Source organism: Capsicum annuum, chromosome 2, assembly GCF_002878395.1.
Source record: "Capsicum annuum cultivar UCD-10X-F1 chromosome 2, UCD10Xv1.1, whole genome shotgun sequence".
NCBI lineage: Eukaryota > Viridiplantae > Streptophyta > Magnoliopsida > Solanales > Solanaceae > Capsicum > Capsicum annuum.
This window is the reverse complement of record NC_061112.1, coordinates 121,314,227-121,340,162: the sequence shown is the minus strand read 5'-3', so window position 1 is coordinate 121,340,162 and position 25,936 is coordinate 121,314,227. Positions and strand designations below refer to the sequence as shown.

General features: G+C 36.6%; 5 protein-coding genes and 9 non-coding genes across 16 annotated transcripts; 2 read left to right on the top strand and 12 right to left on the bottom strand.

Moving 5' to 3' along the window:
* Window positions 1-515: 515 nt before the first annotated feature.
* On the top strand, window positions 516-5,367 carry LOC107859153. The gene is made up of 4 exons (XM_016704071.2): window positions 516-914; window positions 1,415-2,781; window positions 2,899-2,994; window positions 5,043-5,367. Exons 1-3 carry the CDS (start codon window positions 833-835, stop codon window positions 2,986-2,988), a joined length of 1,539 nt encoding a protein of 512 aa, XP_016559557.2. The 5' UTR covers window positions 516-832; the 3' UTR covers window positions 2,989-2,994; window positions 5,043-5,367.
* Window positions 5,368-5,659: 292 nt separating this feature from the next.
* Window positions 5,660-7,022, bottom strand: LOC107859154 (membrane protein PM19L). Its single transcript, XM_016704072.2, has 4 exons — window positions 6,740-7,022; window positions 6,234-6,453; window positions 6,058-6,103; window positions 5,660-5,952 (listed from the first exon to the last, which is right to left on the bottom strand). The coding sequence occupies exons 1-4, from the start codon at window positions 6,861-6,863 to the stop codon at window positions 5,866-5,868; spliced, it is 477 nt and encodes a 158-aa protein (XP_016559558.2). The 5' UTR covers window positions 6,864-7,022; the 3' UTR covers window positions 5,660-5,865.
* A 1,115-nt stretch (window positions 7,023-8,137) lies between these two features.
* LOC107859152 (pentatricopeptide repeat-containing protein At5g46460, mitochondrial) lies at window positions 8,138-11,921 on the top strand. Its single transcript, XM_016704070.2, has one exon. The coding sequence runs from the start codon at window positions 8,505-8,507 to the stop codon at window positions 10,587-10,589; it is 2,085 nt and encodes a 694-aa protein (XP_016559556.1). The 5' UTR covers window positions 8,138-8,504; the 3' UTR covers window positions 10,590-11,921.
* A 403-nt stretch (window positions 11,922-12,324) lies between these two features.
* Window positions 12,325-15,899, bottom strand: LOC107859151 (60S ribosomal protein L32-1). Of its 2 annotated transcripts, none has more exons than XM_016704068.2 (4): window positions 15,747-15,899; window positions 15,570-15,664; window positions 12,727-12,908; window positions 12,325-12,630 (listed from the first exon to the last, which is right to left on the bottom strand). In XM_016704068.2, the coding sequence occupies exons 2-4, from the start codon at window positions 15,657-15,659 to the stop codon at window positions 12,501-12,503; spliced, it is 402 nt and encodes a 133-aa protein (XP_016559554.1). In that variant the 5' UTR covers window positions 15,660-15,664; window positions 15,747-15,899; the 3' UTR covers window positions 12,325-12,500. The 2 variants fall into 2 exon arrangements, with proteins under 2 accessions (XP_016559554.1, XP_016559555.1); XM_016704069.2 differs by having other exon boundaries at window positions 15,736-15,880.
* LOC124896447 lies at window positions 13,166-13,310 on the bottom strand. Its single transcript, XR_007052810.1, has one exon. It is a non-coding gene; the product is annotated as a small nucleolar RNA F1/F2/snoR5a (small nucleolar RNA).
* LOC124896430 lies at window positions 13,347-13,432 on the bottom strand. The gene has a single exon (XR_007052793.1). It is a non-coding gene; the product is annotated as a small nucleolar RNA Z196/R39/R59 family (small nucleolar RNA).
* Window positions 13,516-13,596, bottom strand: LOC124896424. Its single transcript, XR_007052787.1, has one exon. It is a non-coding gene; the product is annotated as a small nucleolar RNA Z195/SNORD33/SNORD32 family (small nucleolar RNA).
* LOC124896453 lies at window positions 13,683-13,774 on the bottom strand. Its single transcript, XR_007052816.1, has one exon. It is a non-coding gene; the product is annotated as a small nucleolar RNA U31b (small nucleolar RNA).
* LOC124896427 lies at window positions 14,012-14,094 on the bottom strand. Its single transcript, XR_007052790.1, has one exon. It is a non-coding gene; the product is annotated as a small nucleolar RNA Z196/R39/R59 family (small nucleolar RNA).
* Window positions 14,192-14,272, bottom strand: LOC124896425. Its single transcript, XR_007052788.1, has one exon. It is a non-coding gene; the product is annotated as a small nucleolar RNA Z195/SNORD33/SNORD32 family (small nucleolar RNA).
* LOC124896452 lies at window positions 14,354-14,444 on the bottom strand. The gene has a single exon (XR_007052815.1). It is a non-coding gene; the product is annotated as a small nucleolar RNA U31b (small nucleolar RNA).
* Window positions 14,835-14,915, bottom strand: LOC124896423. The gene has a single exon (XR_007052786.1). It is a non-coding gene; the product is annotated as a small nucleolar RNA Z195/SNORD33/SNORD32 family (small nucleolar RNA).
* On the bottom strand, window positions 15,125-15,215 carry LOC124896450. Its single transcript, XR_007052813.1, has one exon. It is a non-coding gene; the product is annotated as a small nucleolar RNA U31b (small nucleolar RNA).
* A 1,211-nt stretch (window positions 15,900-17,110) lies between the features above and the next one.
* LOC107859150 lies at window positions 17,111-25,764 on the bottom strand. Of its 2 annotated transcripts, XM_016704066.2 has the most exons (10): window positions 25,447-25,764; window positions 23,362-23,498; window positions 23,136-23,270; window positions 22,617-22,727; window positions 22,227-22,493; window positions 21,504-21,703; window positions 19,478-19,766; window positions 19,048-19,158; window positions 18,046-18,237; window positions 17,111-17,780 (listed from the first exon to the last, which is right to left on the bottom strand). In XM_016704066.2, the coding sequence occupies exons 1-10, from the start codon at window positions 25,622-25,624 to the stop codon at window positions 17,436-17,438; spliced, it is 1,965 nt and encodes a 654-aa protein (XP_016559552.2). In that variant the 5' UTR covers window positions 25,625-25,764; the 3' UTR covers window positions 17,111-17,435. The 2 variants fall into 2 exon arrangements, with proteins under 2 accessions (XP_016559552.2, XP_016559553.2); XM_016704067.2 differs by lacking the exon at window positions 25,447-25,764 and having other exon boundaries at window positions 23,136-23,266; window positions 23,362-23,499.
* Between the last annotated feature and the right edge of the window lie 172 nt (window positions 25,765-25,936).

The following is a 25,936-nucleotide window of genomic DNA, read 5'->3' as shown; positions in this document are numbered from 1 at the left end:
CATATACTTATCATTCGCATATTCTTTACGCTCCAAAATCTACAAGTGAGATTATACCAAATATGCTTGTCATCATCAAAATATCGAATACATCTTACGCTCCTTAAACCTACTCGTGAGATCATCAAACTATCGAGTACATCCTACACTTCGTCAGACCTGCTCGCGAGGTCATCAGAATATCGAGTGCATTTTAAGCTTCTTAGACTCGTGAGATCATTAAAATATCGAATACATTTTATGCTCCTCAAACCTACTCACGAGATAATCAAAATATCGCATATGCATTTTATGCCCTTTAAACCTACTCATGAGATTATCAAACTATCGAGTATATCTTACGCTCCTCAGACCTACTCATGAGGTCATCAGAATATCGAGTACATCTTACGCTCCTCATACTCGTAAGACGATTAAAATATCAAATATATCTTATGCTCCTTAAACCTACTCACGAGATCATCAAAATATCGCGTACATCTTAAACTTCATAAACCTACTCATAAGATCATTAAAATATCAAGTACATGTTACGCTAGTCGTGAGATATACGGGGTATACTTGTCCTCATAAAAATGCAAGTATAATAGAGCCTCACACAAAGAGACACATCCTTTGATTTTCAAAGAAACAGAGGGGACCCAATACCCATCTGCTCCTCCTCTTCTCCACTGGTAGTATTACCATTTTCAAAATCTCTCCACTCCCCAAAATACACCACAAAACAAAGCTGCTACATACAAAATCAAGATTCCTCAATTGTGGTTTTGTACCGGGTAATAAAGATCCCATTTTCGGCAAAACACAACTGCAGTAATCTCATAAAACCAACATGCCTTCTGGTGCCAAGAAGCGAAAAGCTGCTAAGAAGAAGAAGCAAGTTCAAGAAATACAGCCCCCTTCTCGCTCTCATGGTACTTACTTCGCACTCTGTAGTCTGTGTTTTGGTGTGTGTTTTGTGTGTGTTGTGAAAAAAAGGACTTTTTTTATGATTTGTTAATTATTCTTGGACATACCCATGTGACTTTTTCTCCACAAATCTTCAAGAACTTTACAAGTTTATGATCTGTTTTCCAATTTGGTTTGGTGGGTCTGGTTTGCTTTAACCTGTTGTGTTTTATTGTTTTCTCGGTATTGGTATGTTTCTTGATTGAACTCTAGTTAGTTAGGGGTCTTTTCTTCTTGTCTGTGTGTGTGTATAAATGATTGTATTAGTGTGTCTTCGTGTGTGTGTTTGTTTAATAAGTGTTTTGGTGGGAGCATTCATGACCCACCAACCCATGTTACTACAATTATTGTTTACTTTTTAGTTGTTAATTTTGATTTGTGGGTCATAAAAGCTGATGGGGTGTTTGCTAACTTGTGGTATTCTGTTTCATTTGGTATTGAATCACTATGGATGGATCTATGGCAGGTGAGGAGGTTTTGAAACGTGACGATAAAGAGAGTGATAGTGAGGGCAGTTCACCAGCATCACAAGATTATCAGAATCGCGAAAATCAGTTTGCGGAAGGGGAGGTTGAAAATGTGGAGAAGCAATTGGATGATTCACGTGATCGGTCTATTGATGAGAACCAATCCAATGGGGTGAAACATCATGAAGGCAAGGAAGTGGAGATTGTCGGAAATGAAGATGGAGGTCGTGTTCAGGTTGAAAGGGAATTGAAGGTTGAGGGTGAATCTGAGAGCCAGAAGATAAATGTTGAGTTTGTTGAACCCGTGGTTGAGTCTTACAGAGGAGGGTTGCGAAGGAGTTTCAGTAGCGGCAGTAGCAGTAGTAGAAGCAGCTCAGAAGAAAAACATGATGTTGCTGATAAGAACAATATTGTGGTTGATGATGCACCAACTGCTGAATTAGTGAAAGATATTGAATCTCTGCTTGATAAGACTAGTATTGTGGTTGATGATGCGTCAGCTGTTGAATTTGTTAAAGATATTAAATCTTTGCCTGATAAGAACAGTATCGTAATTGACGATGCGCCAGCTGCTGAATTAGTGAAAGATATTGAATCTCTGCCTTTTAAGAATTGTATTGTGGTTGATGATGTGCCAGTTGTTGAATTTGTGAAAGATAATAAATCTTTGCCTGATAAGAACAGTATCGTGGTTGATGATGCTCCAGCAGTTGAATTAGTGAAAGATATAGAATCTCTGGCTCCTAAGAATAATGTTGTCGTTGATGATGCTCCGTCTGTTAAAGATAATGAATCCTTGCCCCATAAGATTAGTGTTGTCGTTGATGATGCTCCACCTGTTGAATTAGTGAAAGATAGTGAGTCTTTGCCTGATACACAAGTAGCTGATAGCCTTGTGGGAACAACCTCTACATCTGATTTGGATAAGACTGCAATATCAGAAAACATAGTTCAAGTCACAACAAGTGCTTCAGCTGCTGATAATGTGAGCACATCTACTGTTGAACCGGTGGTGAAGGAAAAAGGGGAAGAAAATCTGTGTGTTGTGGATGAGAAAGGTGCAGCTTCAGATACCGTTGTGGACAATTGCGAGGAAAATTTTGGTGCTATAGTTGATAAAGCCACTATTTCGGAAGTTCTGATGGAGACAGGGTCAGAGAAAAGAAATGAAGCAGTTAGTGCAGCGTCATCTGATGTTAGTGCAATATCAAATGGCAATTCTTTAGAAAATACAGATGCAAAGGCTTCTGCAACCCTAGAAAATGAAGAAAAAATAGAGGTACCCCGCAGTGCTCCTAAAATTGATGCCAGTGTTTGTGCAGATAATGTGAAAGAATCTCCAGCTCTCGAATGCCATGACCGTCAGGTTATTTACCTTTCTCTTGTTTAAGCTATTCACATAGTCGAGAGTGCTCTCAATCACATCTGGCATCTCATGTTTACGTTGTAAATGTTGTAAATTTGTTCTATATTGTTTCTACAGGTAACGGCATTGCCTTCACGACCAGTGCAAACAACTTCCTGGAAGAATTGCTGTGGCTTGTTTGAGTTATTTGCAGGATCAAATAGATGAATTGAGGTTATACATCCACCTTCTTTATTTTATTTTTTAACGATGTTATTTTTTACCTGTCTTACTTTTGCAAGAAGAACAAAAATGTGTAGCTTTTATCAGTTGGATATATCTTTTGGTCTTTCTTTGTTTTTTTTTATTGGATGTCCTTTATCCCTGACTTTAATCTTGTTTCCACCGTTTTTAAGTGTTTATTGGTCTGAAAATTGGTCTTTTGCCTCGAGGATTGGATTCACCTCATTGATGGTGTCCTGTCATGCAATCTTGTTGTTTTAAGTGACCATCAATTTCAGCTATTTTCTATGAGCATACTGTCCAAGTGATCGTTTTCATGCTAAACAGAATAGCAAGGTAGATCTGCTATGTTGTCATTTAGGATTGTTTTCTTCCAGCTGTGTAGTCATTTAGATTGTTTTCTTCAGCTATTTTGTAACAAACACGTCTCTTTCTTCTAAACTGTTGGTGGTTGTCCTTATTTTGCAGTTTTTGTCAATGTTTTTTGTTTTTTGCTTATTTACGTCACCCTGTAATGTTTGAATTCAATGCCGATCCTATGGTTTTGGATTTGTTTTTCCATATGATATACTAGAATGCAAAGGGTTTCACTTCATCTTCATATAGAATCTATTTAGGTTAACTAATAAACTAATAAGGATTTTAGGACCTCCTTCAATATTTTTGTCTGCTGGAATGGTCATGTCATGAGAAATCATGATGTTATCTTCGCGTGCTAATCATTCTCTTTTCTTTTTCTAGAGGCAGGGGGATCCTTTAGATATATTTTAGTAGGGTTTGCTCTTCTTGTCTGTTTCAAGACGTTTATGTTGGTAGAAATTATAGATAACATCTTCACTGAGAACCCTAAATTTTTTAACGTTGGAATTAGTTCCAAATGCAGCAAATCCGTAGTTTGGGATTGAGGGATTTTTGTCATTGTCGTTGTATATCTTAGTAGGAGTTGATTTTATTTCTGTCTCTGTCCCATTTTATGCTTGAGTCCGTCTAAAAAGAATGACACCTTTCTATATTCTGAAACAATTTAACTTTAAACTTCCCATTTTATATTAATGAGATGATTTATAAACACACTAGTGTTAAGGGATTTATAGACCACAAGTTAAAAACGTCTTTCTTAAATTTCCTAGCCAGTCAAACACCATCACCTGAAATAGGAGGAGGGAGTAGAACTCATGGGTTTCGCTTAATAGGCTAGAAACAGTAGTTAAATGTCCACTATGTTTCAGAAGAGCAGTTAAATGTCTCGTTGAAATCATCTTAGACATTGCGATATGAAGTGTTGTAAAAAAGACCGCATGAAGGAGTACAATGGTGACTTATGCATTCATGAAGTTTTTGAAGAGGCATACCTTCCACAGCAGGTATAGAAAGTTGTTATCGTTATAAAGCTCATGAGCAAGGGAAGATTTTTGGATTAACTATGAGGAAAAACTCAGTTTATAAGTCAACTTACTGTAATTTATTAACAGTTGTAAGGATCACCAGATTTGAGTAATTTAAGATATTAGGCAGGATGCACCAAGGACCTTTGTACTTTCCAGATATAGTGATATGCTGATAGTACTTCAGGTGTTGGCTAGATAAATATTCTAGCAATGGCGTGGAAGGTCAGACTTGTACTCCTGATCAAATTCAATGGGGTTTAGATTTCTTGAGGAAGCTAGAAAATACGAGTGGAGAAAACAGCATATTGAGGCCTTTCTAAAACAATAATCTGCTTTGCTACAAAAGGCTGTGAACTGCTACTATTAGCTGAGTCAATGAAGTAATGTGAAGTAGGATGTCCAGTTTTTCTTTTTTGCATGGCAGGAAAAAAAACTAATTATCAACAAAGTTGTATGGAAAGAAGACATCAAGAAATATAGCAAACAATTTCTCAGTTACCAGGAGTTACTGTTTGGATGTTTCTATTTGTTTGCACATCTTTTTCCACTAATACCGTAACACCTGATAAATGTTCTATTGATTTACCCTCTATAGCAATGTCATTTGTGGTCCTCTTATGATTATGATTAAATGCTTTCTTTTTAATGCAGAATAAGAGCATGAAGCTGCTTTGATGGAGTAGCAACATTTGGAATTATCAAAGTTTGATGACTGCCTTCATGCTCTTGAACAGAGTGTCTATGCTGGGGCTTTGTTATTGAAGCTTATATGTTCAGTAATTCTAGTTTAGTTCGAAAAAGCAGCTTAGAACTTCTCGTTTCTTTGCTGCTTTCCTGGTGTTTTGCAGTGGTTAGTTCTTTTCTTGTATGTTCTATTGGTGTGATGTACCTACTCCTCGCGAGTTGGAAGAGCCTTTTTTATGTTTTTCGGTTGCACATGAGACTTGAATTGTTATTCATCAAAATTTTACCAGCATATACTTGTGTCCTTGGGGTTAAGACATTATAGGCTTCAAAGTTTTGTTATTAATCGTCTCTCCTTTTAGTACTTTTCTTCAATAAGTTTGACATCGGTGGTGGTTATCTGTCTATGTCCTATTCTTGTGGTCCTAACCTTGCTGCCAAACTTGGTGTGGTCCTTCAGATTGTGAATATCTATGCTAGTTGACACAGAATGTTCTTATAGTTTTATGCTACACAATCTTTTGATTGGATTTGTCTGTGAGTTCATATATGTTGTTTGTCTTGATGATGTGCAATTTTCTTCTGGTAATAATATCTGTGCATTACTTATTTGCTTCTTACAATGTGAATACTGAAGAAAGTTAGGATACAAAAAGCCATAATCTGGCCTACTTTGTATACACAAGAATGAATAAAAACAAATGACATTTGACAAAACAAATAGAGACGCTGGAAAGAAGAGGACACAAAACTACAAATCAATCAACACACTTCACGCGATAAAATTCATTTATCTCCTTGATGAAGCACCATGTATGGCAGCTATGTATACCAGTTGAGTAACTGATAGAATTATCAAGAATGCCTCCATTGTTCTCTGCAATATTATCCAAAATTTGAGGAGTTAATGTCAAACAGTTCTATTAAGTTTGCATAGATAAAACTTTTTTTTCAGTTGAAGGTGCTATTAAGAGGTCCTCACCAATTTGGCATTCCTGTAGTTGAGTTCAATTTCTTTCCAAGCAAAGCTGCATGGAGGACAATTTCATTACTGATATGTAGGACAATAAATACAAAGTACAAATAGCACGTGCACGATGCATTAAGAAACAAATCCAGATTCAGATCTCTGTTAAGTGTAAATAGTCGGGGCCTTACCCCATGGCAAGGAGTGTGAGACTCCAGGCAATAGTAGCAGCAGATGCAGCAGCTGGTAAGCTATCGATGTTCCATTGGCGAATATGGTTTAGTCCTGAGATAACTGATGCAATTCCCACTACACCTGCTATCAGAGCAAACACAACAAAGAATCCAGTGGCAGCATTTCCTATTGGGAAGTAAATTGGAGAGAAATGTGCTGGAAGATCCAATCCTGGACCTGTAAAGAACCACATACACCTTGATCAGTCTTAACAGAGTGACTATATTTAGTAAACAGATGCAACTCTACTGGAACTCGCCAACAACGAACTTAGCCAATGAAGTGAGTGAAGATTTTTGGCCTATGTATCGGTAGGCAAAGTTGCACAAAATTTACGATGGTGGGAGATACGTATCGGGTATCTAGTGAAGGAGTTGTGGTGCGTGCAAATTGACCTGGACACGACGATTATATAAAGAAGAAAGAATTTAGTGAACCTAAGGATTTTGGACAAGATGCCTACCAATGAGGAAACCATGATCAATGGCAAAGTTCATAGCCCAGCCAGCAATGCCTAAAACAACAGCATACATGCAGAAATTAAGAACCAAAAGCAAAGACGCAACAGGTTTCATCTGCCCAGCCATTGTTGGTCCTTGAAAATGATTATAATATAAAGGCTTGAAACCTCTTTTTGATGAAAACTGAACAAGGATTTTGGCAAGGCTAATAGGATTATGTTGTGTACAAATGCATGTGATGTCTGCAAGTTCTTTGAGGTCTTTATAAATGCTTTGATCATAGAAGGTTTTGGTTCTTTTCTTGTAAGGCTGTTTGTTCTAAATGGCTTTGTGGGGTTGTAAAAGCAATGCTTCGTAATGAAGGCAAAGGAGGCAAAAACCAAGATTCTTTCTCAGCTAAAGGTTTTTTAGTATATCTTTTGAGGTGGTACATTCTTTGATTTGATCAAAAGGAACATTCTTTATTTAGGATTTTTGTATTTTGGTTATCTACTTCTTTCTAGGAGGAAGTTAAAGTTATATTCCTTGCCAATACAGCCCTTGTTGCAGATGTACATTCATTGACAATACCATTTTTACATCATGAATAATTTCTTGTTTAGTTTAGACAGTTGTGTTTCAATTTCGAGAGAAACGAACATCAATTTTTTGCATAACTAAGTTTACGACAACAACAACATACCCGTGTAATCTTACTAGAGGAGTCTGGGGTGGTAGGATGTACATACCTTATCTAACTTAGTGGGTAGAGAAAACTTATTTCGATAGGCCCTTGACTCAACACATAAGAAAAGAAATCGAAGCGTAGTAGCAAGAAAATATGACAATAAAATAGCAAGATATAAAGCAAGTGAAACAACACAGAGAAATAGAAAATAGAAGAAAAGAAGGAATGCATGATTACTAAATACTACTACTAACAGGACAGTGGCGGACCCAGAATTTAAGGATCGTGGGTGCTTAAAAAATTAAAAAGCTGAAAAAATAAAAAATCACCTCATCGAGGTGGGCATCCCTTCCCGTGGAGAACCACTAGGAACAACCTAAATGTTAGTGCACCCAAACAACTTTGTGTTTTAATAGGTGTTTTTATATATTTTATACCTATTTTCATATATATTTTTTTATGTAATTAACCCTGTTCTTCGTCGAGTTTAATGGGTGCCAGAGCACCCCAAAAATTAGTGTAGGTCCGCTCCTGTAATAGGAAGAAGCATAGAGGAGGCTACCCTGCTTCTCCCACACAAAATGCGACGACATTCAGCTACTTGCTAATCTTTTAGCTTAATCCTCGACCTCCACTTCTTCCTATCTTGGATCATTTCCTCTATGAACTGAAGCGCATAAGTGCATAACTATGTTTCAAAAACAAAATGGGGCTATGTAAAGTTTAATAAATAGTCACTTATGTTTGGAATAGATTCAACATAATCATTTATATATAATCTTGAGCAACTTTGGTTTTTAAGTTTGCAAAACTAAGCACTTTTGGTCTACCAAATAGAAAGCAAATTATTATGTAGCAAACAAAATACTTATTAAATAAGTAAAAAAATAGAACAATATCAATATTATTAATACATCTTATACCCATAGATTTTAAAAAATTTATCTAAGTTTAGTGTAGTTTAGGATTTAGTAAAGCAGTGTTTAGTGTAATTTATTAGCTAAAGTAAAGTTTTGTTTTCTGAGGAGACCGTTAAAGCTTTCAAAATACCGTTAAACCCATGTAGTGAACTTGTCCCACAGTCTTCTTCACTTGTTCTCATGTTGTTCCTCGTTGGTATATCTCCCAAATCATACAAGATTTCAATTCATTCAAGATTATTAATTGGTTTATCAAGATTCTTCAGATTAGCTAACCCCACTTGCTATTCAATTCTATCTGATCATCTCAACAACCGTCGAATCGATGAAGCTAAAGAACTTTTTGAAAGAATCCCATCTCCGAATATATACTTATGCACCAAAATGATGGCTGGCTATGCAGAAAATCGAAGGTTGAACGATGCACTGAACCTGTTTGACAAAATGCCTTTGAAAGATACGGTTATGTGGAACTTGATGATTAAAGGGTGTGTTGATTGTGGCGAAATGGAGATGGGTTTGAAGTTATTTGAGGAAATGACACAAAGAAATGTGATTTCTTACACGACAATGGTAACCGGGTTTTTGAAGTTTGGGAAGGTTGAAGAGGCTGAGAGTTTGTTTTGGGAGATGCCACAAAGAGATGTGGCTGCTTGGAATGCGATGATTTATGGGTATTTTGAGAATGGAAGAGTGGTGGAGGCTGTGAAGTTGTTTGAGGTGATGCCTTATAGGAATGTGGTCACCTGGACATCGGTTATTTGTGGGCTTGATCAGCGTGGGAGGAGTGATGAGGCCCTATTGGTTTTTAAGAAGATGCTGGGTTTCTTCGTTGAGCCGACTTCTAGTACTTTTGCTTCTGTTATTACAGCTTGTGCTAATGCAAGGGATTTAGTTTTAGGTAGTGAAATTCATGGCTGTGTTGTGAAGCTTGGCTATTTGTATGATACGTACGTCACTGCTGCACTAATTACATTGTATGCTAATTGTATGCGCATGGATGATTCTTCTAAGGTATTCAGTGAGAGGTTGCATATGAATATAGTTGTATGGACCTCTCTTTTGACAGGGTATGGCTTGAATTACAAGCACAAAGAAGCGTTGGCAGTGTTTGGGGACATGATTAGGATTGGTCTACTTCCCAATCAGTCTTCCTTTACTAGTGCCCTAAATTCATCATGTGAAATGGAGTCTATTGATCTAGGCAAGGAGATTCATGGTGTAGCAGTCAAACTCGGATTGAACACTGATGCCTTTGTTGGCAATTCGCTTGTTGTATTGTATTCGAAATGTGGAAATATAAATGATGGACTCATTGTATTCAAGGAGATTCCTGAAAAAAACATTGTTTCGTGGAACTCAATCATCGTTGGATGTGCACAACATGGATGTGGAAATTGGGCACTCACACTGCTCACCCAGATGGTTCGTTCAAGGGCTGATATGGATGATATCACTCTTACGGGGTTACTTGCTGCTTGTAGCCATTCTGGCATGCTAGAGAAAGGAAAACTCTTATTTCAATATATTCCCCAAAGCTCATCCATTGAAGTGACACTTGAGCATTATAGTTGTATGGTAGATATCCTTTGCAGAAGTGGGAAGTTAAATGAGGCAGAGAATTTGGTGAAAAGCATGCCCATGAGACCAAATTTGTCGATATGGTTATCTTTGCTTAGTGGTTGTAAGAAGCATTTAAACTTAGAACTGGCCGAAAGAGCTGCAGAAAACATTTTTCATCTTGACCCAAATTGTAGTGCTGCTTATGTTTTGTTATCTAACATTTATGCCTTTTCTGGTAGATGGAGTGATGTTGCAAGAGTAAGAGGAAATATGAAAAGAAGAGGAAACATAAAACAACCAGGATGCAGTTGGGTTAATCAGAAGGGAATCCGGCACACATTTCTTTCTGGTGATACTTCACATCCTCTAAGTGATAGGATATATGAAAAGCTGGAATGGTTAACGGAAAAGTTGAAGGAATATGGTTATGTCCCTGATCAAAGATATGCAATGCATGACGTAGACGATGAACAGAAGGAAGTTCTGCTGTCATATCATAGTGAGAGGCTTGCTATTTGCTTTGCATTAATTACAACACATGGTAGTGCTATAACAGTAATGAAGAACCTGCGTGTCTGTGGTGACTGCCATTCTGCCATCAAGCTCATAGCAAAAATTATTGATCGTAAAATCATTGTAAGAGATTCAAGCCGCTTTCATCACTTCAGGGATGGCTTTTGTTCTTGTTCAGATTATTGGTAGGATTATCCTATTGACTATCATTGTGGGAACGGATAGTGGAGCCTTGTGATTAGTTCACCAGAAGCAGAAACACATTCCAATTTAAGGGAACTGCTAGAGTTCGGATTGGACCAACATTCTGTGAAATGCTTTTCACTGATAAAGTGGGGGTCCTCTTGATAATGTTACCAATGAAGAAATCAGAGCATTGGCATCCACTGCTTCAAATGTCTAGAAGCTGATCTTGAAGCCATGTCTAAAATGTTTCTGATACTGTCCTATGATTGACCAAATATACCTGAAGTCAAGGCAACCGCTGCACATTAATACAGCTAGAGGTACCTGATGGCCTATCACGACAATCTTGTAGATTTACTATTCTTGGAGCTGGAATTATTTTTCAGCGGCTGGTACTTAATTGTGTAGTAGATGAAGTTTCCAAGTTATTTAGCCAGGATCAGCAAATTGAGATCCTCGATCTATTCTGCAATAATAAACTTAGGAAGATTCAGCAGCCAAGGGTGTGGCCTAGTGGTTCAATGGAGTGGGTTGAGCACCATGAGGTCTCAGGTTCAATACTAGGTGATTTCTTCCCATTTGTTCTAGCCTTGGTGGACATTGTTACCTTGTGGTGAGAGGTGGCAGGTATCCCATGGAATTAGTCGAGGTGCGCACAAGCTGGCCTAGATACCACAGTTATCCAAAAAAAAAAAAAAAGACTTTAGGAAGATTCCATCGACAGATTTTCTAACAGCGATCAGATAGAGAGATACATTTCATGATTGGAGCTATATTAGTTATCTAATATAAGAACATGCCAATAATGTCCCTGTCATTGCAAATAGGAAATACTCTGTTATGCGTGTGAGAAACTTTATCTCAAGTTTTGGAAAAGATAGCTTTTTGTTTCCTGCCTCGGCACATGGCTGCTGATACATGGATCTCTCTCTTAGCATTGAATCAAGGGCCTTGAGCCATCAGCATTGCTATAGCTGATATTGTCTACATGGTCTTTCATGCTGTTATTGCTGAAGCTTGAAATGCTTCCAATTTCCTATCAACCTCGGGAATTTATCTATGAGCATACTGACCCAGTTCTCCTGATTGAAAGTCCTATGAGCAGTGGTAATACTTTTGGTTCTTTTTGGTGTAAAGAGGATTTGATCAATGATGCAAATTCATGTTGCATTTAATAGTACTCACCCTTTTCGCTAAAAGAAAAAACATATAAACAGGGCAATGAGTGCCAAATAGATGGAAATGAGAATGTTTGTTTAGTGTAGACAGCAAAGTGGACTATGTTTCATGTTCCTCCGAAATAGTATATGTCATAATCATTTCTCTTTGTACTCTCTCACTATCTATAGGATTGTTGTAATGCCTTGAGCAATTGTCAATTGTGCTAAACAGACAGAACCCCAGAAATTCCTTCTGGAGGGAATCAGTAGAGAATGTTTTAGGCTTAGTTACGAAGAGTTTAATTGCAAAAGGTCAAGTACCAATTTTAGAGAGGTGCACCTCAAAACATTTAGCAGTTCGTACAACCAAGTAGAGTGCAGTGTATCGATTTAACTGGATTAAAATGACTTGACAGTCTACATACAGTTGAGGACTTGATTCTAATCTAATTCACCGTTCAAATAGAATCAATTGTTTTATTCTTAACTAACAAGTTCATGATTTGTTCTTACAGAACACAAGGGCGAAACAAAAACATGCCTCAGAAAGGTAAGGGACAAGGTCATAAGACGGGATATGCTGCAGCAATAAGGCATGGAAAAATATTTTTTTCCTAAATATATTATCAAAGTATGAGTATGACAAACACCTAATAAAATTATACATTAAAAACTGAGTAATACTTCCAAAAACGTCTGATTGCACATCAAATAACTGTTTAACAACCCTTGACAAAAACCCCAAGAAAGAAAATCATTCATCCTCCTGGCTACGCAACCTAGCAAGCTTGTTAGTTACGATAACATCAAGTTGGGATGCCCTCTCGACGATTTCTTTCCTCTTCCTTGTGGATACATTATGGGCAATCTCTGCACAGTAAGTCCTGTGAATACGAGAAAAAAAGTTGATAGTGAGACCCAGAAAGTAAGCAAGATGGACAAAGCAAACAATGTAAAAGAATTTTGCTGTCTTGCAATACCTGTTGTGCATCAATAAAACATCAAGCTCACTCGCATTGTGCACAACAAACTTCTTAAAGCCATTGGGGAGATAGTGGCGAGTCTTCTTGTCAGAACCATATCCAATATTGGGCATCAAGACACATCCCTTGAACTTCCTTCTAACTCTGGAGTCAATACCCTTTGGTCTACGCCAGTTTGTCTGTTATAATACATCGAAAAACAGTTCCACTTAGTAAATCTAGCACACGGGACTTGAGCCATGGTAAGTAAAACAAATCACATTCCTCAAGCGTTCAGAAAAATGTTGATAAAAATTCTCCAAATTAATCAAGTGTTAAATACAACAAAATACACCTAAAGATTTTTTCAGTTTTATTTCTGCATTTGCAGGATCAACTTTAAGTCTAATGAAAAAGGTTCATCAAACAGAATATCTAAAAGGTTGAAAGAGAAAAGAGATGTAAGCAGGGTTAAAGTAACAGAAAGCTTATTGATAACGAAGCCAACTGTGTCGCAAGATCTGCTCTATTGTTCAATTTCTGCCCGTAAAACGAAACACCCAGCAACAAAGTAGTCTGGACATTAGATACCATAGGCAACAAAATTGAAGAAAAATACTGCAAAAATTTGTCTTAGATGCAATCTCAGTCGAAAGATGGTGATATGTTTATATTAATCACTGGTCAATCAGCAAATTATGGGAAAAATTTGTCATCGGCTGCATCAGTGACTAAACAATTAAAAACCTTTAAACCAAGTAACAATCCACCGCAAGACAACAGACTTCACGAAGGACGAGATATGCTATAAGATCAGATGGTAGTGCATGTATTTGAATTCATCATTGAACTCTACAGAATAGGTGGATAAGCATCATCACACCTTATTGGCATGTCTCGGCAAACAAGCTTAGCATCAATCACGGAAAGCTAAAACCAAATAGGTATAAGAATTTAACATTATTGTTTAGGAAGAATCAGATTTATATGTGTCAATCACCACCTTGCAAATCCAATAAATTGGGTGCAAATTAAGACTGGGGCGACAATAACTGTCATCATTTTCAAGGGTAACACATAAAAGATGTAAGTAGGGTTAAAGTAACAGAAAGCTTATTGACAAAGAAGCCAACTGTGTCGCAAGACCTGCTTTATAGTTTAGTTTTTGCCCGTAAAACGAAACACCCAGCAACAGAGTAAAGTCTGGACATTAGATACCATAGGCAACAAATACTTTAAAGGTGAATTGAAGCAAGTAATGATTAAAAACAAAAGGGAAAATACTACATGAAATTGTTCCAGATGCAATCTCAGCCGAAAGATGGTGATATTTTTATTTTAATCACTGTCAATCAGCAATTTGGGAAAATATCATCATTGACTGCATCACTGTCCGAACACTTGGAGAACTTAAACCAAATCAGGAAACACCACACAGAAAAAATGGGGAACCCCCAAAACCTTAAAGAAGGTGAGATATGCTACAAGATCAGATGGTAGTGCATGAATTTGAAATCATCATTAAACTATACAGAATATGTGGATAATCATCATCACACCATATAGCATGTCTCCAACAAGCTTAGCATCAAACAAAAAAATACTAAGACCAAATAAATAAAAAATGAACATAATTGTTTAGAAAGAATCAGATACAATGAGTCAATCACCACCTTGCAAATCCAATATTTTGGATGCAACTTAAGACGGGGGCGACAATAGCTATCATCATTTTCCACTTCCATTACACAAAAAATCCAATAATAGCAAGCAGAGTAAACACATTTGATCCTAATGTTCAATGAGTCTACTCTATTGCAGAACAAGAAGAGTCAGATGCTGTACAACAACAACAGCATACCCAGTATATTCCTCAAGTGGGTCTGGGGAGGATAAAGTGTACGCAGTCCATACCACTACCTCAGTGGTAAGATAGAGAGGCTGTTTCAGATAGACCCCCCCGGCTCAAAATAAAACAATCTAGACAAGGAAAGAGTCAGATGCTGTAACAGCTCACAAACAATCTTCCAGCACGAGATTTCAAGATTAGTTTATGCATCTAAACCAAATCGCATACACCACAAAACAATAGAAACCCAAAAAAAATAAAAAGGACAACAAATGCTATAAGATCAGATGGTAGTGCATGTATTTGAATTCATCATTGAACTCTACAGATAATGTGGATAAGCATCATCACACCTTATAAGCATACCATCCACAAACACGATAAACAAAACAGCCAGTGTAATCCCACATGTGGGGTCTTTGGAGGGTAGTGTGTATGCAGCCACACCCCTACCTTTTGAAGGTAGTCAGACTGCTTCCAATAGACCATCAGCTCAACAAGATTAACATCAAAAGAAAAGAAACTAAAAGCAAACATAACGAACAGTTCAGCATCATTATATAGGAAGAATCAGATATGATGTGTCAATCACCACCTTGCAAATCCAATAAATTGAATGCAACATAAGACTGGGGCGACAATAACTCTCATCATTTTCCCTTTCCAACACAAAAACAATCAAACCAACCACAACAAACCAAGAAACAACTTTTTACCCTAAGGTCAACCCATAAAAAAAACTGAACTTTTTTCACTACTAATTAATCAACAAATAAACCCAAACAAAGCTTTAACACAAAAAGGGGATTTCAATAAATGAAAGAACAATACCTTAAAACAAACAACACACTTTTTTCACAATTACTGAACAAATAAAGCTTAATACAAAAAGGGGTTTTCAAGAAATGAAAGAACAATACCTTAAAACCAACAAAATACTTTTTTCACAATTACTGAACACAAATAAAGCTTAGTAGAAAAAGGGGGTTTTGAAGAAATGAAAGAAGAATACCTTAACAGTGATTCTCCTATCACTCTGATGTCTCTTGAATTGCTTAACCCTTTTCTTGATTATCTTCTTTTTCAATAGAGGAACCGCCATTGTACCTAAAGAATAAATATTATTAGATGCAAAATATAATACATTGAAATGGACATACAAAGGAAAAGGGGCTCACTGTGAGCTTACGGTTTATACAGATCTGCTGCGGCTTATGGGTGACGGAGTATTATACTAGTAGGGTTTATATAGGAAGCAATTCCGCATTTGCTAGGGTTTTACAAGCAGTCAGTCCGGTATTTTATATTGTTAATTATTTTTTTTAATTAATGTGTTATTTTAATTTGGGATGAAGAGAGTACATTATTTAATTTAATTTAATTATTTGTCAGGTTTAATGGTTTATTAAATTCTAACAAGATATAAAATCTTTTACATTTAAATGTGGGTAATCAATGTTCGTTTTTCCAATTTGAAAGAAAAGTTCAGATACAAGAACAAAACATTTAAAATTCATAGCTTTAGACGGGCTAGAGGTAAATCGAAGAAATATTGAAGGGAGGTGATTAGGCATGATACGAAGTAATTACAGCTTATAGAGGATATAACCCTTGATAGGAAGGTGGTGAAGGACACAGATTAGGGCAGAGAGTTAGGGGGTGGGAGCGCGGCGGTAGTAATAGGGGTTCGTAGTGTTGTGGCGGTATTTTTGAGGCTAATGATGTTGACTTTTTTGCATCCCGTACTAGTTTATTATGCACTTATCTTTTGTGTTTGTTGTACTGTTAGTTTATTTTGTGTACCATACTAGTTTATATGCACTTACTTTTTGTATTGATTATACTATTATTGGTCCTAAGCCAAGGGTCTATCGGAAACAGCCTCTCTACTTCTCTTGAGGTAGTGGTATGGTCTGCGTGGGTATGCGCTGTTATTGTGAAAATTCACTCTGTTTCTTTAGTTACAGTGTTGTTTGTTTCAACCCACAAAATTCTTCTATCTTCTGAAAGTAGAGCTAAGATTGTGTATATCGCCCTCTTCAAACCCTCTCTATTTACACAAAATAAGAATAAGACAGCATACAATCTATCGTCTTCAGACCCTACTTATGATATTACACTTATTTTGTTGTTGTGAAAATTTAATTTTTTTTCAAAATGTGTGCTTTTTTTTGTGATTGATGATCTTAAAGTTTGACCAATTTTTTTACTTGTAAAGTAAAAATATTGTACGCATTTTTTTTTTTAATCTCGAGTGTAATAATTCATAGATTAACTTGGTTTTCATCCTCTCTCTTATATTTTTTCGAATTGCATTGTATATATTAATATAGCATATCTACATTGTAGTCAATCAGATTAAATTATTATGCTCGTGCATACGTTGACTTCATTCACCTCCCATAATAAAATAACACTATGCTTTGATCCCAAACATCATTAGGTTATGCAATAGAAATCAATCCTTCATAATCATTACAAAAATTTCATGATCATTTCATTGTTAAGGTTTCATTTCTGAAGTTAATAACTTCTCATAAAAGGCCATTTATATGTAGGGAAAATTACTGTTTCTTATTAAAAAAACAAGTCTTCATATATTAACCCTCACACAGTCATGGACTAGTTAAGGAAAGGTAGATTGGAGTCCATATACAAACTATGACAAATTTAATGTTTTGAAATGGAAGGTAGATTATACTCTTTTGTGGTGTCTAGGTCAGCCTGCGTGCACTTTGTGTAATTCCAACAGACCAGCATGAGTAGGGATAACTTCGTCCACCAAAGCTTGAACAAAGATACTTGTATTGTTAAAAGATCTTCTATGCTTTTGTGGCTAAGTTGATGGTCATATACAAAATGTGTGCAAATATTGCCATCATGCAATAATGTCCACCAAACAAACCTTACTAGGAGGACAAGCATTCAAGCAGCTATAAATTGAAGAATGAAACTCATATGAGTTGGGTGAGGAGGGGACGACATCAACCCAGTCTTTTTCTACCATCTCCACATGCTGATTTGACTTTAAAATGGCTTCAAACGGAAGCTTGTCTGTCTTCTTAGTCAACTTCTTTGCAAAATCGATGGAAAATACCACGTTGAACTGTTCCTCCAAGTAGCCAGCATCCCTGAAGACTAGGATCCCCGCATTGGCTTCACGAGACTTGGCAAAACCAAGTAGCATCTCCCCATTTACGAATTCTTGATTGCCCGAGCATACCTGCATTGCAAGCCAATTTGTTAACATGGTTTCATAGTAGTGCAAACCCACTGCTAATACGGGTTCATCAAAACCACTTATACAACACCAACAGCATACCCAGTGTAATGGGGTCTGCGTTAGGGTGGAGCGTATGCAGACCTAGAGGCCGTTTCTAATGGACCCTCGGCTTAGAAAAAGCATTTCAAAGTAGTTTGAAAAAATGAATACAGAAATGGAAACAGTTAGCCAGAAATCAACACCTAGCCAATATCTGAACTCTCACCTGTATATACTCCACGCCCATCACATGTAAATGATCTACTAGGTTCTGTGATGATAGCAGCGTAAAAATTCCTGCAGATCCAGCCGGTCTTTGGAGCATCTCCCATGGTGATTTCATCAAAATTTTATGTTTGTTTTCTTCTTCCTGTGAAGTGCCGACAACAGGGAGCTTCTCTTCTTCCAAGAACCAAACCTATGAATGTTTCAAATGATGTAAAAACTAAGGAACTGCACAAAGCTAGACCTATTATCATGCCAATAGTGATTATAAGGTTTTCTTCCAGTGAGAGAAAATAGACATAGTTTACAGGGGAACAATCAAAAAGTAATGCGAATAAAATCATAGCTAAATAGTAGTTAAATACTCTTTATCTCAGAAATTGTTCCGACCAACCAAAAGTAACGATATATGGAAGTGGCTCGAATACTTTATAAGAGAAACTCCTCCACTTTTTCATAGAGATTATAGTCTCAAGTCTAGATGAACTGGCTATAAGCATGCAATAGAACTTCCCGTAACGGAAGTAAATGAGAAGGCATTGGCCTTTGCTTTATTTGGCCCAGGGTAGGATTATCTAGAATAAGGATACGGAACATAATTAGGTCATTGAAACAACTTATTTTTCACAGTTGAAGTTCCATCTATATGACTTGAAGTTCCATCTATATGACTTCTGACAAAGTTCCATCTATATGACTTTAAAGAAGCATACCCGCATCAAAGACACATAGAATTCCTGTATCTATTTTAAAGGATGACTGGATGAGTGAAAAAGTTCCAGTTAAACAACAATCAAGTGGCTCATCTCTACATGCAGGATTTGGTCGAGGCAATCAAAGTTCTAATAGTAACTGTCTCAGCTTGAAGTGTATATTAGTCACACTTAACCTAAAGCAATAAAGATACACTGGTGGAACGAGATTTAAACTCCTTATAGATAATATGATCAAGCTTTTTATCTGTCATGTAACTAATTACATAGCCAAAGTACATGCATCTAACCTTCTCAGAGTCGAAAGAGAAGTAGTCATGATCCATGAACAATTGTTTGAGATATTCAATAGATTCAGCTGGACACACCAATATAAGAGGTACAGAGGGCCGGTCCTCCATCTGCAATTGACAAGAAATTTTTGAAAACATGATGCAAAGTAACTCTCTCCAGCAAGAGAGGTAACTAATCCGCTTGAATGTGAATTGCAATTGCAGGTATACAAGTAAGTCTAGGAAAAAACTCATAATCTTACATGCGCAGGATCATCTAATAACAATAGTAATGCATGGGTGATCAACTTTCAATCAATTGGCTGCTGGGATTAAAGTGACAACTACATGGTCGATATAATTCAATCCTGATGGGCATATAGGAAATAGAAGTTCAATTTGCAAAACACAATTCTGTCTCAAGTTCTACTGCTGAAGGAAGGACTACCTTAAGCAGTCTGTGGCTGTCATCTAGCAATGCCTTGACATGCAGATAAGAAATCTCCTCATTATTATGAGGCCAATCAGGTTCAGGAATAGAAGATGTTCCAAGCAGCTTGCTTTCTGCCAAAGCTAAAACGATCGCAACCTTGCCAGAAGATATCAGGCAGTGACCCTGCTCTTGAATTTTAGAATCAATGCTTGAGTGCTCGACATTTTCTTTAGAAAAGAACTCTTTTGATAGTTTTAATGTATTGTTTTCTTGTAAAGCATTAACAAAGTCTGGGAAGCTCCATCTGCAGCAAGGAAAAAAAATCAAAATTCAAAGCAAATGATAGTATTTCTCCAACCAACCCCCAAACTAAAGAAATTAGAATGAGTGGGATCATGAGATGAGGCCATTCATTATATATTAAAGTTAATATCAGGTAAAAGAACCCAGTCCTAGACATCACCCAACCAGTATACTGAGCATAAAGCCCAAACTAATTTGCATTAAAAAGATGAGATTTCTAGCTTTGTGTGTTCTTCTAATAAACCCTTCACCTAGACCTCTTCTCATATATCTTTCAGCACTAAAAATTAATAGTCCACTGCAGAAGATTAATTAGAAATGCATAATCATCCAAAGCACAGTTCAGTTTGTGCCTATGGTTTTTGTTTCTTATTTCTTCTTTCAACTTTTTTTGGGGGCGAGGGTGGGGAGGAGTAGGTTAATTTGGTTGTTTGCTTCTTTGAGGAGAATAATTCAGCTAAAGGTGCATTCATTTTCAATCGAGCTTCACAACACCAAGTGTACGGGATCACATGTTCAGATTTCTGCATCTGTCTTTTCAACCTATGGCTTTACATACATCCCTTAGGCCTAAAAACCAACATATGCCAAGTGTGGCAGGTATTGGAAACAGCCTCTCTACTTCATCTGATTTAGTGGTATGGTCAGCGTACACTCTACCCTCCACAGACCCCACTATGTGGGAATACATCTGATGTAGTGGTATGGTCAGCGTACACTCTACCCTCCACAGACCCCACTATGTGGGAATACACTGGGTATGTTGTTGTTGTATGGCAAGTGTGGCAGGTGCAAAAGGCAGATATTTCCTTCATTTGTCAGCAACAATAAAGTGAAGCAAGAGACAGTGATCGAGGAATCAATTTCCATTAATTTATGTGATAAATCAAGTTACTTTTTGGAAAACCTTAGATAACTGAGTTTCTGAGGTAAAGCTAGAACCACAAATTGGTATAACTCAAAAGCAGAAGGTAAAGATATAAGAATTAATACTTATTACTTTGGTGTGTGGCAGAAGAACAAAGTCTTGACTTGAGAGAGAAAGCTCCATCTTTTTTATAAAGATAGACTGAGTTTTTCATGTAGATGGTCTACATCATCTAGGTGAATTTTAATGAATAAATTCCAGATTAATATGGCTTTGCTAGAAAAGGATTGGTCTCTTTATGAAAAATACTCTAGCGGTAACAAAAGAGAAGTAATACAATGCCTGCACCCGACGAATTGACTAGAAAACCATTAAAGTCAAGTAATATGTGGACACAGTACTCTGTGGCATCAGCATAAACATGCTGTAACTTTCAATGACAACGCCCTCTAAGATGATCAAGTTGCATCCGCCATCAATTATCGCCTATTCTTCTTTGCCGGATATAGTCTGTAACATGACTTGTAAAACTATAAAACACTGCTAATTACATTTCTGAAAAGATCTATCAAACTAAATAACGAAACATTCATTGCAAGTTTTATGCCGGTTATCACAAACTGTGAAAAAGGTAGGGTCACAAAAAGAATACTAATTTTTTCCAATGCCTTCTACACTTAAAATTTAGAATTTGTGATGTCATGTAAACTAAATACTAAATTTTTCCAATGCCTTCTACACTTAAAATTTAGAATTTGTGATGTCATGTAAACTAACGGTTAGCCTACTTAAAGCATGTATGACATACACTTGGCAGATTAAAAAAAGGTATATAATGCCAAAAGACAGGAAATAAACTTATAGCTGCACCTCTTATATGGAATCTTTTTGCTCTGCAATGCATGCTTAAGCAACACGGAGTTTACATCAACAATCTGATTTGCAAGGAAGCTCCTTTGGTTTTTCTCTCCATATCTGAAACCGTGAAATATATGATCTTGTTCCATTTCATGCAGTATTTTCTTGGCTGCTATAAGGCGTTTCTGAAACTTTTTTCTCTCTTTCCATTCCTAAAAAGCAGAAAATGAGTAGGCCAAACATGCTAGATCTTCAATGCTATAGAAGAAGTACCTATGACAATCATAGAGAAGCACTGGAGAGAAAAGCAACTTTAGAGGCATTACTTAATTACCAGCACTCATCTGGAGCAGTTAAGTATGAACTCAGACATGAAGAATTACTTCATCATCATAAGAAAATTATGAAATCTATTAGTAATAGTAACTGCACTACATTGCAACCAACAATGGATATGGAAAAAACCATCAGAGTACTTAAGAAAAACTGACTATAATTCTTTGAAAATGACAATGTGATTTCTAAAATAATTGAGACAATACTCTGATTCTGAAAAAGAAGAAAAAAAGCAACTCACACGGTGTCACAAAGTCACTTCTCTAGAAAAGATAAACAGAATTTCATTTAAAACATATTGTGGCTTCTGAAACCACACAGACGGCACTCGGCAACAGCGTGTGTGTGACCTATATGATAAATTCTGACAAAATGGCAGAAATAAGAAAAGCAACTCACAAGTTGTCGCCTCTCTTTCTTGGACCTGTCATCCGCACGGACGTTTAACTCTAAAAGACCCTTTGGAGGTGTAATCAGCATTTCCCTTTTACTCAAATCAACATTCGGAACAATTGCTTCGACGAAGGGGACCCATACAAGAGGACCAGATGCACCTCCTTCCAACCGTGGTTTTGCATTTCGATCTGGTAGAAGCTCAACATGTAGGAGATCACTAGCTCCACTGTTAAAAACATTAATAACAGTTCCTACCAGTTCTCTAGTTTTCTGGAGTACAAAAATATTAGAAGATTTCTTTTAGTGCCACTCAGCTCCAATAGAAACTAAACTAAACTAAAGAAACCTGTAGGCTGTACTTCTTATGAAACTAAGAAGCCGTGGAACGCAAACCTTTAGAAAAACTCTCATCCCAACAAGGTCAGCGGTGTAAAATTCACTTTCCTCCAGGACGGGTCTATCTTCATCCTTCACCAGTAAGGCCGAACCCACAAGTTTTTGTGCCTGAGGAAAATCGAGAAAACACGATATATCAAACTTTCATGCCCTAGGATAAAGGTTAAGTCCATTTAAAAGATATGCCTCAGGAAATACATAAAGCTAGCATGACAGTTGCAGTAAAGGGCTAAAGCCTCCATATTTAATAGGCCAAGTGAATTTGCCTTTATTTACAACAGATAGCCAAATATTTTCGAGTTGATAATAACGTCATATAAAATTCTTTAACTCTTTTAAATAACACTGCCATTTTGCCATACTGAGATAATGCGATTGTAACATGCATGACTCAGAATAAATTCATCATAGGAAAGATAAGGCCATGATAATCAAAAGACATATTTACTGCATTTCATAATATATGAGGAAAAATAAAATAGTGTGGGTCGTGGTACCCAATGACACTGAGATCACCTGCTCTATTGTGTCGATCTCATGGAATTTAAGTATCCAACTCTTCTGTCCTGGATGACCTCTTCCCTCAATTAGTTCGATTTCTTGAACCATATCTCTCCCTGAAACTTGCTGCCTCAACCATCGCCTTCCTGGCTGAATTAAGAGTGAATTCATGAAAAGGATGTTCTCAAGCATGCCAAAAATGAGAATTTGGTCCCACTATTAGGTTTCTGACACTTTCTACCTTGGAAAATCGCAATTCAGGGAAATCAGTCGTAGCTTTTACCCGAACCTCTCCTTGAAGCCCATGAACACTATATATGTACCCAGTTTGAACAAATAATCCCTCTGTCTCATTAGCCTCCAAGATCTCCTCCGTAGCTGAAATACAACAAACATAAAAGTGCTTAACTTGAGAACTGAGTGATTTTGCAGAAACATTAAAAAAAAAGTTCTCCTTAATGAGGACTACTGTGATACTCTAGCTTAATTTAGATGCTTGACAGTCCAAGCACTTCACTCTGCAAATGCTAACCAATTCACATGAATTGGTTTGTTATTTACCAATGCTCAAAAAAAATTCACATGAATTGGTATACCATGATGAGCAACAAAATCTAAGAAGACAGCATATATTATGATGAGCTGATATCCTTCCAGGAAACTGAACACCATATACAACTTTTCTATGTTATGTGCTTGACTTGACTCAATGATCTTTTGATTGGAGTATGTAACAAATTCAAAGATTGCCTCACGTTGCTTAAGGTTAAGGATGTAGAATTACAACAATCACAACATGTAATACTCACGATAGCACAAAAATGCAAAAGATTGTTGCAGATGGTTAATCATCGAAAGAAATAGGCCAAGCAAAACTTCATAGAACAGTAGATAACAACACAGGATTCAAGGTTTTGCTCAATTCCAGAAAGTATTAAACCTAGTGTCCTGTGATGGATCGTGGACATTGTACCTTGTCTGGGATAGGCTAGAAATGTGAATGTGTCTTGAGTTACCATTCATCTATACTCAGCCTACCAAAAGAACAAATATACATCTCCTATTGTACTTTTGCATCTTTTTGCATTTGGTTATGATGCTCTCACTTTTGATCTTGGTATGGATTCTAAAGTAACTGCTAAAGTGCAAATACAAGATTAAGCACCACATGAATCCAGAAGTGTGTCCCCCGGGGCAAAGCCGCATAATGACACTTTACCTCCTTAGTCAATACATAAATAGCCAACTGAAAAAAAAACTGACCCAAGAAATCAATTGATATCAGCCAAATGTATCTTACATGAATCTTATAATGTGTCGCTAGCATTAAGTTAATTCAACAGCTCATGAAATAATGACTAATTAAACTACGTATAACTTCAATTTAATTATCTGAAGATGCTACTGTTTCAACCCAGAACAAACTTACTAAAAGGAAAGAAAAGGAGACGAGAAATGTAGAAATAAGCTAAACTTAGAAGTACATGTTCAATTTTTTAAGTCTCAAATGCCATACTGTGTACCAAAAAATTCACATTAAGCAGCATGTATTCAGCAAAGAATCCAACAACAACTACTACTACGTGTTAAACCCAAACTAATTGAGGTCAACCCTATTAATCCTCAACATCCATTCACCCCGTATATGGACACATTTCATTCCAGTACTCAATAATTTGCTTTTAGAACAAATTAGAGGGGTACTCTCAAACTTGGATTCACTGAGTCTCACAGCCATTTCTTCATTGACATACAATCCCTAAACCAAACCAAAATGATCTTGCTAAGCTGGCTGAACACCACTTCATCAGAAAACAATACTAATGATAATTTTCTTTTTTGATAACCCTGGTGTCGAGGCCAGCTCTCAGACACCTCAAAGGATACATGCCACCACCCACCAGCAATAAGCAATAGGCAACTCTGTCCATCAATGCTGGGCTAGATGGAAAGAAGTCACCTAGTATTTTTATCTACGTTGGAATTTGAACCTAAAACCTCGTGATTCTGGGAATTTGAAACTCTCATGATGCTCAATCCACTTCATTAACACTAGGTGACACCCTTGGGTAATACTAATAATAATTCAAAGGAACATAAAATCCATAAAATCAAAGTACAACATCATCTTGATAACTAAATACTATAATTTTTCACAATTTTGTCGAAACAGTATAGATTTTATGTACAAAAGTGAGTAATTGCTGATACTACTGAAATAAACAGAAACCCAGTCCAGAAAAAAAGTAGAGAAAACAAAGAAGCCATTAGGGGAAACTCAAAAAATCAATAAAGATTGAAACTTTAAACAAGAAACAAGAATTACCAGTGCAGTGAAGCAAAGGGGTTGTGTTGTTTTGTTGAAAATGGAAAATCTTGAAGGTTGATGGATTCTCCAAAAAAACAATTCTTGGATTTGGAAAGGGAAGTGTTATTAGTTTTTGAGTAGAGAAGAGAGCAGAGATAGTGTTTGAAGAACAAGAAAGTGCAGAAGATCTTTGCATGTTTTTTTGATAACACTGAACAAACAAAGAAAACAGTGTTACAAATATGAAAAGAAGCAGAGGGGAAAAAAGATGATGTAGCAAGATAGGAGTATAATCTTTAGTACAACATTTTATGCACAGGGTACATGTTGTTAATGATTTTTTTTAATTATTATTATTATTAATTATATATAATTGATAAAACAGGAAAATGGCAGGTCCTTTTTTAAATAATTATTATATATTACTCTGATAAGTGAATTGTTGAAGTATTTATTGATGTTTCAAAATAAGTGAATTATTGAATTTTTTTCAAATTTGGACTTATGA